Here is a 12,768-nt window from a genome sequence, read left to right as displayed (position 1 = left end):
TAATTTGAACTCTTCTCATACACTAGTGCAATGCTGCAAAGTGAAAGACAAAGAAGAGTATGCCAACAAATACAGAACTCAGTTTTCATGAGAACATATTTGTAACATAAATGAGTTAAAATGTGTTAATAGGCTATGATTATCTGGCATGATCCCTTTAATAAGTAAGTTTATGTGAGGGTTAGGAAGCCATTTCCAAGCCAGGATACCAGTTAACCTGTTTTGAATGGTCTCCTAAGGGAAGTTGCTAAATCCTTACTGCTGAAGCAAATTAAATTGGAATGGTCAAAATGACTAGAGAATACACTAAGCCTGCCATGGAAGTGGAGTGGCCTGAATTTAAGTTTCTTATTCCATTGCTTAATCCTATGGACCACTTACAGTAGTTTGGTGACAGCAGTAGCTACATGCAAACTGAAGTCCTCCATTTAGCCAGAGAGCAAGAAGCTTCACACAGCTTCAGCCATCAAATGGCAAAGAACCCTCTAGTAATTAAAGGTTAGTTCAAGGGTGGCCACCGACTCCGGGGCTGGAGCTACAAGCAACTTTCCAATGTGCTGGGGGATGCTCACTGCTCAACCCCTGGCTCTGCCACAGGCCCTGCCCCACTGCACCCCTTCCCACCCTCTCCCCGAGCCTGCCATGCCCTCCCTTCTCCCCCCCCCCCCCAATATGAGATGGCATATTTTTCTATGTTAACAACTGATCACTGGTAACTGAAGTGAGACCAGACAGCAGTCAGATGGCAATTTCACTAACACGTGTGCTGGACCAAATTCAGTCACCCATTTATCCACAGAACGTCAACTCTGCTTTGGAGGATAGGACTAAAATTCAAAATGATCTGGACAAACTGAAGAAATGGTTTGAAGTAAATAGGACGAAATTCAAAAAGGACAAATGCAAAGTACTCCACTCAGGAAGGAACAATCCATTGCACACATACAAAATGGGAAATGACTGCCTAGGAAGGAGTACTACGAAAAGCGATCTGGGAGTCAGTGGACCATAAGCTAAATGTGAGCCAACAGTGTAACACTGTTGCAAAAAAGCTAACATCATTCTGGGATGTATTAGCAGCAGTGTTGTAAGCAAGATGTGAGAAGAAATTCTTCTGCTCTACTCCACCCTGATTAGTCCTCAACTGGAGTATTGTGTCTAGTTCTAGGCACCACATTTCATGAAAGATGTGGACTAATTGGAGAAAGTCCAGAGAAGAGCAATAAAAATGATGAAAGGTCTAGAAAACATGACCTGTGAGGGAAGATTGAAAAAACTGGGTTTGTTTAGTTCGGAGAAGAGAAGACAGAGGGGACACCATAAGTTTTCATAAATGTACTTAAAAGTTTTCATAAGTACATAAAAAGGTGGTTACAAGGAGGAGGGAGAAACTTGTTCTCTTTAACCTCTGAGGATAGGACAAGAAACAACGGAAATAAATTGCAGCAACGGAGGTTTAGGTTAGACATTAGGAAAAAACTTCCTGTCAGGATGGTTAAGCACGGGAATAAGTTGTCTAGGGAAGTTGTGGAATCTCTACCATTGTCCAACCTGCTCTTAAAAATCCCCAAACACCTGTCAGCGATGGTCTAGATAACACTCAGTCCTGCTATGATTGCAGGGGACTGGACTAGATGACCTCTCAAGGTCCCTTCCAGTCCTAGGATTCTATACCAGGAAGAAAATAGCAAAATTTAGACCGCAGAGTTTAACTGAAAGTTAGGAAAAGGAGGTAGTCATAATCTATGTAAGGGTGGAGTTAGCCTTTCTATGTATAGCTATCCAGGGAGCAGCTTGATTTCCTACCCCAAGACTTAGTACTAATGTTGAAGCTACATCCCCATATCTGATGAAATTAGTCTCAAAGGCAGATTCAGGCTCTGCAATGCTACACTATTGACTACACTATTGGCAAATAACTCATAACTGAATATTAGTCACTGTACCAAAACCCTGAATATCTGTAGTATTATTTTCTAACTCTGAAATTATATTTAAAATGGCAATAAGTCTCTAGTGACCTACAGGAACAGGCTTATTCAGTGTTCTGATTCACACGTTTTACAAACACTTCCATAACATTCTCTGGAACAGATTTATGGAAAGATTCAGAGGGGTTTAGTCAAGAAAAGTACACGTATGTTTTGCGAGTCAAAACAAGGAAGTGTACTAGCAACAATGGCCACTTTTGCTTGTTATCTTTTTGTCAATCAGCCCTGAATTGTCACCCAGACTTTAACATTTGACCAATGCACACATGTTCATTTTTACCTGAATTTCAGAACAATGCCTCAGGTTAAGTAAAGCGTATACCTACAACTAAAAGTTTTGACAGCCCAGATCTTAGCTGGTGAACTGATTTCATATAGAGGTTTTAGTTTATTATTTTATGTAATACCCTTTTGGTGATTTCATATCCGAATTAGCCAAGCATAAAGTTTATTAGATTAAGAACAAGCACTTCAAAAACCAAAACAGAGCAGATTTAAGTCTTACTTCTTTCACTTTCAGAGGTCTTCCACTGAGACTATGCTTGTTCAGAACCTCGGCAGCCTTCTTCATGCTTTCTTCCATCTTAAATTCAACAACACTGAGGAGACAAGATAGTGTATTAAGACTGTTGCTTGTAGTTTGAAATTTCCCACCCCCATAATAACTGAAAAACTTACGCGCATCCCTTGATGTGGTGATTTCATGGACGAGTAACAAGGAGGGGAGGAGGGAAAGAGAGAAGAAAGTAAGTAAAGCACAAAATGCCAAAAGTTAACTTTAAAAAGATTTAAAATTAATTAAAAGCTACTTGGTTTATAATTTAACTCTAAAAAAAATAGTAAGAACAAAATACAAGCTTACCTGGATTCCATAAAATGCTAACTCCTACACATTATCAGAATTATACTGTAGTTTTTGAAGTTGTAATAAGCAAAACTAAGTCCAGGTTCTCCAAGAAAACACCACACACTTAACATTTCCTGTCAAAATCCTCACCATGTTCCTTCATCCTAAGTCCATATCCTTTCAGTACACTTAAGTGAGTTCCTATTATGATTTTTCTAAAACATTCCTTCACTTAACGGAAAGTAGCTTGACACCTACTAAAGTTACGCATCTCTTAAGTTTAGACATTTGCCTTATATTAACTGGCATGGGACGTATCATGTTTACAGAACCTGCTTTTTCACACTGAACTTATAAATTCAACAACTACAAATGACATTTTCAAAGACACGTTTTACGTTAACATACCACTGTAGATACTGCTAGGGTCCATGCATAATTCACTCATAGCCAACACCAACTGAGCACAATGCTGATACCATCTGCACATCCCTTCCCACCTCCTCCCCATCCCACAAGGGGCTTTGGGCAGTGCCTAGATATATAGCCACTATCCATACACACTACCTTCTTGATTTCATGCGGTTCCACGCCACCATACAATTACATTTGTCATGTAGTAAAATCCACAGAAGAAAATCTCTCCATCACTTACCCTTGACTTTCCTTCAGCGTCCATTAAGAGCTCCACGTATGTTACCTCACCAACTACAAATCAGATTCCAGACGACACATATACCAAGGGAGAAAAGCCAAGAAAATAATGGGAATTTAGAACAGTCAACAACCTTGTATGGAGCCTCTGCCTTATAAGAAAGCCCAGAAACACTCCATATTCTCTAAACCACCAAGCTGGACATTACAGGTGTGCAGTAAAGTCTTTAAAAAGTAATTAAACAGGTTCTTGGTTTTCCTCCACTCAAAAACAAGCTATTTCCACAATATCAGTTTCCTCAGCCTTTAATACTCAAATCACTTGTGGCAATCCAAATCCATGGGAAACCGTCTGCAATGATAGTTTTCCTTTTTCTACAGAAAGGATCAGATTTCTACTGGAGACTGACATAGTATGTAGCCTTCTATCTAGATATTCCAGACGTTAACCAGCTACAAGTTTATGTTTCACTGTGATTTCTACAAGGGACAGCTAGAAGGGTCTCCAAAACCAAAAAATGTACAACTATTTAAGTGTCAGTGACTCAACTAGGTGTTTACTTAGGCTAGATCATTAACCTTCCAATTAAACTGAAGGAGAAGGCGAACTTCATTTTTAGAACAGTTAGATGTTTAAATTTGACTAACTTCAAGACAAGTACACGTATGTTTTGCGAGTCAAAAGGAAAGTCATTACAATTTTCATTCCCAAGACTGAATTAACTGAATGTTTAGAATCTGTAGCAAAGAGTACAATTTGTAGGAAAACAATCTGCATTTCTCCACAAAAGATTAGGATTGCCAATTCATGATCACTATAACCAGACTGTATACCTCCAAAATACCACTACCAAATTGGCTGCTGAGTTTGAAGCAAATGGCATACAGAAGTATAGCTGAAGAAACCCATTTAGGCTTGCTTTTCTGGCTTATTTATATAAAAATGAATGTGTCCAAACAGACTTTAAATTCCTAGCAAGACTACTCACAGATTAACCTTAAAATGAGAGGACTTCCATGTAGAGTTTCAACTGTATTTGTTTACGTGGAGAATCATCTACTTTAGAAGCTAGAAGGCCTGTAGGCTGTTCTAAGAATTGCTGTTTAATAGAGGAAGATTGAACAAGAAATTGTAGTCTGTGTTGAAGTTCTAATGGTTTTCCCTCTTGACAGTGGATGCAATAGGGAAAGAATGTTCAATTTCATCTCCCACTTGAATGACTGTCACTTTTATAAAGGTATATGTTGAAGTATCTACTCAAATATCTAAATGGAGGGTTTTGAGATTCCTTTCCAGAAACAATTGCAAAGGAGACCTTAGTAGGATCTCTAAATCTTGAGAGGTGTTACTTCACCCTCTCCTTCATCTGGATTGATCAAAAACTAACAGGATCAGAAGTCAAAATTGAAAGGGAACTAAAAAGTATTTTAAATGAATACTGATCCATTACGGATTCTATGATAATGTTAGAAGTGTAGGGCTGGAAGGGACCTCGAGGTCATTTAGTCCAGCCTCTCCATGCTGAGGCAGAACCAAGTAAACCTAGACCATCCCTCACAGGTGTTTGTCTAACCCTGTTCTTAAAAGCCTCCAATGAGAGGGATTCCACAACCTACCTTGGAAGCCTACTCCATTTCTCACCTGTTCTTATCATTAGAAAGGATTTCCCAACATTTAAGCTAAATTTCCTTGCTGCAGATAAATAAATTTCTTAGTCTCTAAGGTGCCACAAGTCCTCCTTTTCTTTTTGCGGATACAGACTAACACAGCTGCTACTCTGAAACCATCCTCTTTATAACAGCCCTGAAGATATTTGAAGACTTATCAGGTCTCCCCTTCAGTCTTCTTTTCTCAGAACTAAACATCTTCAGTTTAAAAACTAAACCAATTTGGGCATAAGGTTTCGTGGGTAAAAAAATCCACTTCTTCAGATGCAGATGTTTTTTAAACACGAAAGCTTATTCTCAAATAAATCTGTTAGTCTTTAAGGTGTCACTGGACTCCTCATTCTTTTTGTGGACACAGACTAAAACGGCTACCCTTCTGATTCTCATCTCTAGTTTGTTTGTTTAACCTTTCCTCAGAGGTCAGGTTTTCTAAACCTTTTATCATTTTTTCTTCTTCTCTGGACTCTATAGTTTGTCCACATCTTCTTTAAAGTGTGGTGCCCGGAAGGAGACTCAGATGGAGTACTGTGGCCTCTCCGGTGCCAAGTAGAGCAGATTACCTCATGTCAATACACCCCAGAATTACATTAATTACTATGAACCTAGTAGAAGCTTATAAACAAGTGTCTGTTTATAGCCAAGGTTCTAACCTATATTACCATTCTCATCTTCAGTATTTGGACCATCTCTGGAGACTACAGTTGCCAACATTTGGATCTAAATAGCCAGGTTACTTAGATCAAGAGCACCGTAAACCTAGAGCTGAAGTCTCTATGGCCTACACCTCTGTACTGGGAGAGCAGCCTCCACTTGCTTTGTATACACACTAAGCACAGTCCTTGAGTGCTCCTGCCAGTACAGCTAAAAAATAGCTTCCAACTACTTCGAGCATAAATATTCAGCATGACCAGGAAATTCTGAAAGCCATTTGTTTAAACAACAGCAGCCAGAGTCCAACCACACTGTGTTTTTACAAGAACACAAATTTAATTTGACAATTTATGTAGTTTAAAAATAACTGATTCTCAGATAACCTGCAACACAGACAATCCATTTCACAAAGGCCAAAAGTTAAAGTCACAAGGTTAGAAATCAGCAGTGACCTAATGCTCCCAGCAGCACTATTGGTCCATTGGAAAGATATTGCTTTGCACTCTAAATTACTTATCAAATCAGCTGCAACTGATACATAAAAATCTACACAAACTCCTCCAAACAAGCTTTTTCCCTTGGTCATTGGCTCAACACAGTCAGAAGCTGATTTTACATTTGTCCCTGTAATCAGCCTAATGGCCTTTAAAGGAAGTTCTGACCTTTGAACCACAAAATTTACTGAAGTCTTCTCTAGTGGCTATTTCATATCTTACAGAGAACCTTAAAGTTTGTACCAATTTTGCTCCGAGCTCTCAGTGTTCAAGTTTTATACATTCACATTTAAAAAAGTCATCTACCAAAAATTACACTTCAAAAAAAAAATCTTATTTGAGCCTCCTTCTAGGAGCAGCCAAATTTCAGAATAGGGACACCATGTGACAAGTGACATGCTAGCCCAACATCCAAGATAGCAAGTCCAGATTACAGAAGAAATGTGAGAGGTGCATTCTGCACTTAAAGTCATGTGGTATGGTCCAGGTGACGTTCTTAAAAGAGAAACTATGGTTGATATGAGATGGCATAAAAAGAATCCAGTTCCTAGAACCTGAAAAGGTAAAGAAAAGGCCCCCTTGGACCCATTCTAGATGCAAAACTAAGCAATATTTTTGTTAACATGAAGTCTGTTTATTAGAAGTGCAGACCGGCATCAGGGATAAAAGAATTACTGGCTACCGAGTAGCAGGCAAGTACCACTTGCAAAGTACACAAGGAGAGTGAGAAGTCAGTCACAGAAGTATTTTTACCGCATATCGGCACACCATTTCCTGCTCCAAGAACTATTTCCTTTTCCCCCTTGTTGGGAGTGGGTGAAGAGAAAAAGGAAAGGCAAAAATAAATACCATTATAAGGGAAGGAAGGGTCACAATGCTCTCCTGTGCCAGTAGCCAGAAAGTCAGACTGCACTAGGCCACCAACACAGAATGGTAAGTGAACCCTGATGTGGAACCCCGCCCTTTCAGCTACTGTACAGAGGAAATGCTATCTGATCAGTGTTTTTCTGCCTGAATGGTAGACTAATATACTATGGGACCTGGCAGAAGTTTTTTTTAAAAGGTTCTAACAAAGATTAAAATAAAGTTGTTCACATAGGCAAGAACCACTGCATACACAACTACCGAGTTAAGAAATATCATACAGGTACCAGATAAGGATCTGCGAGGGTTACTAAAGCTTAAGGACTAGCGCCAGGGGATAATAGCCTACACTTTCAAAAAGGATGAGCTCAGTGATCTAACAATCAACATAATATTTCTACTACCTCTCTGTTTGGTACTTGTAAGACTTTACTTGGAGTAAGAGAATCTCTTTTGAATACCATATTTTGAAGAGAAGCTGGGAAGCTCAATGAAAGGAACTAAAGTGTTATGAAAATGCAAAACATCGAAGTTGGAAGAAAGACTAGTTATTACAGCAACTGAAAATACATGCCCCAGGAATTCTGCATTGCAACAAGTTTAGCGAGTATGTGGGTATTTGCTATAGTCATTTTTGGCAGAATTTAATTTATTTGAAGTTAGTTTCCAAGTTGCAAAGTTCTTCCATGTAGGAAATTACAAGTTTAGTTTACAGAGAGACTAGCTCAGAGGCATGAACTAACAATCATCTTGGATTCATCTGAAAGGACATGTGATATGAAGTTTAAAAATATTAAAGATGCAAGTTAGGGCACTCTATCCAAGTTTGTTTGCTGTAAATTTTCTACATAAGAGTTTGGAAAGGAAGGGAGAAAACCTTATCAAAAATGGAACAACAGGAGAACTAATAGGTTTGTTCCATCTCCCTGACAATGAAGGATTATTACCTATTGTACATTTGTGTTTTGTTTGGAAAGAAGTAGTCTGGGGGAGAAGGAAGAGGATGCAGAGTCATTTTTATTTTAAAGTCAATAGAAGATTTTATTAAACAAGTGTGTTCATTCATTTGAATTTTGCCGTAGAAGACAGTCATGCCAATTTAAGTTTCCACAAAATTTGGCCCTTCCTACAAGACGATGGCTCAGAAATAACCATTAAGCACAAAGCCTGCTCTGAGCAAAATGGGTGCAGTTCTCTTTTTAAAAAAAGGAGGAGATTTCATCTTCCTTTTCCTTTTTTTAAAAATCTGTCCACTATTCTATATAAATCCAAACTTTACATTTTCTCAAAGGTTTCCTATTATATTTGACTCAATGAGTCCCATTATAAAAAACAACCCTCATCTCACTATGGTTTGATTTAAGGTATTTCATTGAAGCTCTTTTTAAACAGATGCCATAAATGGATATTAAGACTTCCAAGATATACATGCACACTACAAAACAGTGATTAATTGGAAATCATAATGCAATCTACATATGGACTTAAAGCAGGGCTAAAAATCATATTATATTTTATTTACTTACTGATTGAATGCTGTCTCCAGGCTTGGCAATGATTTTTTTTTCCTTTGATTTCTGAAGTTTAAAATGGTCACTTTTGTAGAGAAAGCCTTTAAGAAGTGTTGTTTTAAGACACATTTGACTTTTGCAGGGTCTTCCTAACAAGTTTTGCTAGATCTCACCCATTAATTTTTAGACTATTCCAGACATATGCAATATAGTAAGAGCTGAAATAAGGTGTTATTTCTGGAACTGATTACCAAATTTCATGGTCTGAAGCAGGCAGACAAGAGAAGGTTAGAATTATATATTCCAGAGGCACTGCTTTTATAAAAGGTTCATATCTAATCCACCCAAGCCCTAACGGTTGTTTAGGCAAACCTGAAAACAAGAACCTTGGTTATACTTGGTTCATTTTTCAGCCATGAAGGTTATAAAGGTTTAGGAAACTTGACATGAAAGCCTAGATCATGGAGCATTCTTTTGATGACAAACTTTCTGGTAAGGATATTTGTCAACTATAATCATGATGTTATGATCAACAGTTAAATCAGAGCCCCATTTAATAAACTTCCAAGTAACCAATACCATAGCTTTTGCTACCATCCAGAAGCAAATCAGTTTGACCATATCGGAGATTGTTTACTGAGTTCCAACAGAGAAGTCCAAGTATTGCTCAAGCAGTTGCTAGATGGTGCTCAAAGCTTTTCATGCTCCCCCAGTTTCATACAAAAAGCTTTGAGCATCAGCTAAAGGACAGGTGAAATTTAAAAAGATTCATTGATTGAGAATCAGTATTGCCAAAAACATTCAGTAATAAAAATTAGACACTGAAAGCAGCACCCCCAACACGTTCATGATGGAAGTACACTAAAACTGGTACTGTGTTGAATTAAACTGTTTCTTTAACTTGTGATTTCCTTGATTTTTAGAGTTTGTGATGAAACACTTATGCAAACTTATGTCTCAAGTTATGAGGGCATTTTGTGTCTTTTGAACTGCTTTAAATTCCTGGAGCTAGCTATCCCAAAACTGTATACATTTAATAGTGTAATGAGACTTACTATGGCTACAGGTGTGCTACATGAACCTTTACTGCATGGCAAGCTGCTATACATCTACAGTGCTCCAGGTTCCACAAATTTACTATCTATGTTGACCCTGCCATCGCACACTACAAGTCCCCTAGCATACAATGATCACAGTATGTTAAAGGGTATAGAGTATGATGTTACAGCCAAGATGCTGGTTTCCAAGGTTAACTGATGAAAATACATTTTAGAATATGGATTTCAACAAAAGGATAGACAGGAGTTAAAAACAGGCTAGAATTTAAAATTAATAAGTTGTTTTAAATAAAGGAGAGAACAAGACATGGGCCTACCAACCAGACTGGTCTGTTTGCGGTAGGCACTCTGGCGGAGCCTCCAATAGTGATTAGGGCTTGTGTGTGCTACTGTAATATAAATGTTTAACAGGAAAAGTGAAACCCAGAGTACACAAAATTGAGACCAGTGTATGCAATTCAAGTCGTTAAAAAACCAGACAAAAAAGAACACCCACAAAAAAAACACACCACCCACAAACCTGGGGCATGAGCTACATCAGTACATACTGAGTCAGCAAAAGAAAAGTCAACAAGAATATCTGATGAGTTGATGGAGTGAGTAGGGAGACAATGTTTAAACAATGAAGTTTCAGTGTATGTTCACTCTTGGAAATGTATGCATGTTTGCTCATCTACATAGATCTATTGAATACATCTTATCAAGAAACAGTTTTACATATTGCTTCTCTTCCTACCCCAAATACAAATCCAGCGTGTTATTTCTTGCAATTAGGAAAAAGGATGCAGTGAGGGTTACTGCAGATGTAGTCAATGATTCATAACCATTATCTATTGCAGTCATAAATATGACTTGAGGGTACTTCCAATTACAGCTCTTGCCAGTTTGCTTCTTCAACAGCTAGTTATTTTCTCTTAAGTTCTTATTAACACATTGTGGCTCCATCTCGCAATTGAGGGTACTAGCCAACTACTTCCTCCCAGGGTTAGAAAACTATTAGAAAATTTAGTATTTTAGTAGAATCAGATCAAATATTTCATGTAAAAAGTGAGTTAAATATCTTGCATGTCATCATACCCCAGATGAGAAAGTTAGTAACCTGAACTGCTAACAGCTCTGAGCCACTAACTGCTCTGAAATATCAGATGAAAAGGGAAACTACATCAGCTTTTCTCTCCCACTTGTTAATTTGTTTGGTGGACAGGATAGAGAGCTATTTGGCATTCAACCTTTTTCACTTTTAGACTTTACATACATACTAAACTGGCATTTCACTAAAAGCTATATGTAGCCTCACTCATCTGCAGAACCTTTTTACCAATGTATGACACTGACATCGATTTAGTTCAGCAGGGTTTGTTAACCAATACAAGGGAGTTTCAAACAAGAACATCTGTGAGCTTTATTAAAAATGGTGATACTGCACACCTGTAATTCTAAGTTTCACCAACAAACAATACACTGAAATGACTGAACCAAGGCATCACTCTTCAGAGCAATATGCCACCTTTTAAAGATTTCAGATGTACACATCTGAAAACCAATTTGGAGAGATGAGCAGACCTCAAAGCTCGTGTCTCCTAAACCATACTTACTGGCACAAAACAGCTGATTGAGGTGAATTGCTTCTACGTTCAGCAACCTCCTATGCCATTGTTGTGAATAGCTTTAAAATCTTCTACATGATTGCTGAGTGATGGAGCAGTAAAACGTCACCTACATTTTATCCTTTATGTTCAAAGCTGTTTCACATGCTCCCAAAACATTACATTTGGGCCTGTAATTCTTACACATACAACCCAAGAGTTCTAACAGAATTTTCAAAGCCACATTCCTGGTTCTTGGAACTACTATGCCTTGTATCAAGAAATACCAATTCAGCAAGTTCAAGCACAGCACAAGAACACCAATTTGGGTAAAATCAATGACTAGTTAGAATGGATCCCAACTACACAGCAAATCTAAACTGTTAAATATGTTTGAGCAGTCCCAAAAACCAAGAACAATGCATCTGGATATTTAACATGACAAGCCCTGCAGACAGAATGAAGAGGTTTCACTGATCCCCTAGGAGCATTTGCAGGAATGAGTAGCTGAACAGCAAGGCAGGAAACAATCTCATATCGGACTTTTCCATCCACGTGAACTGGAGAAAAACCACAAGACACTTGGAACGGAATTCAACGTAGTACTTAAAGACATCTACACATAGAGATACTCCTGTTACTCAATGTTTCTTGCACATCCACGAAAAATTATAATAGAGTTCTAAAACATAGGATCATTCATAATTAATGCAACAATGCTACAGGTGGGCAAAGGCAACTGAAAGGAGAGATAACTAAGATTACAGATAGTTCAGTTGTTAAAGTCAGGTACCACTATTTTATTGTTTCAAGTCAAGACATTTAATTATGAATGTTCCCCATGGCCTACAGTCCATAAGATTTAGTTATATGCATTCAATTCCAGTTTTCCTCCAAAGAAAAAACATTTAAGAACCTTTTGGAAATTTGTGTTCTCTTTCATTTAGGCCACAGCCTGTGAGCACATTACCTAACATTCCTTACCTAGTTTATGCCACATTGGTCACTAATTTGCAAGACATATCAATTTATGGATCATTCTCTTGCTATGTATTTAAGAAGTGACCTACAAGAGAGAATGACCTGTATGCTTTTACGCATCTTTAAAAAATTGGAGACCTCTAAATCATAAGTAGGGAGCCCCTACTGTACTACATTAGAAATTCAGATCTTGACTCCTCTGCTTTTCCAGGAAGACTGGAAACGAGTAAGTCCAATATCAATAAAAGCAAACAAGTAAAACTTGTTTGAGTGGAAGCATTTTAGAATATTGACCGAAGTTCCAAGTAATTCTGATTTTTTTCCCCACTTTTGAGGAGGTAAGAATGCTGAATCAATGAGAGAATTCCGAAATACACAAATCAGTCCATTCAATATGGAAAAAGCTTTTGGGAGGGGGTGAAAAAGGGGAAGAGTGACATGAACATTTTTTCAAGGCCTCCTT

General features: G+C 38.0%; 2 protein-coding genes across 4 annotated transcripts in view; both read right to left on the bottom strand.

The window, feature by feature from the left end:
- The window catches only part of HNRNPM (heterogeneous nuclear ribonucleoprotein M), a 32,046-nt gene extending 29,127 nt beyond the window's left edge, over nt 1-2,919 (bottom strand). For all 3 annotated transcript variants that reach the window (XM_073324312.1, XM_073324314.1, XM_073324313.1), the window contains exons 1-2: nt 2,670-2,919; nt 2,497-2,590 (exon numbers count right to left, since the gene is read on the bottom strand). In XM_073324312.1, the coding sequence (XP_073180413.1) occupies nt 2,497-2,574 (78 nt within the window). In that variant the 5' untranslated portion in view covers nt 2,575-2,590; nt 2,670-2,919. The remainder of the gene's footprint in view (nt 1-2,496; nt 2,591-2,669) is intronic.
- Nucleotides 2,920-3,010: 91 nt separating this feature from the next.
- Nucleotides 3,011-12,768, bottom strand: part of LOC140903283 (heterogeneous nuclear ribonucleoprotein M-like) — a 34,012-nt gene continuing 24,254 nt past the window's right edge. The window contains exon 3 of the mRNA XM_073324315.1: nt 3,011-3,546. Coding sequence (XP_073180416.1) covers nt 3,416-3,546 — 131 coding nt within the window. The 3' untranslated portion in view covers nt 3,011-3,415. The remainder of the gene's footprint in view (nt 3,547-12,768) is intronic.

This window comes from Lepidochelys kempii, chromosome 25 (genome assembly GCF_965140285.1).
Source record: "Lepidochelys kempii isolate rLepKem1 chromosome 25, rLepKem1.hap1, whole genome shotgun sequence".
NCBI lineage: Eukaryota > Metazoa > Chordata > Testudines > Cheloniidae > Lepidochelys > Lepidochelys kempii.
This window is presented reverse-complemented; position numbering and strand designations above follow the sequence as displayed.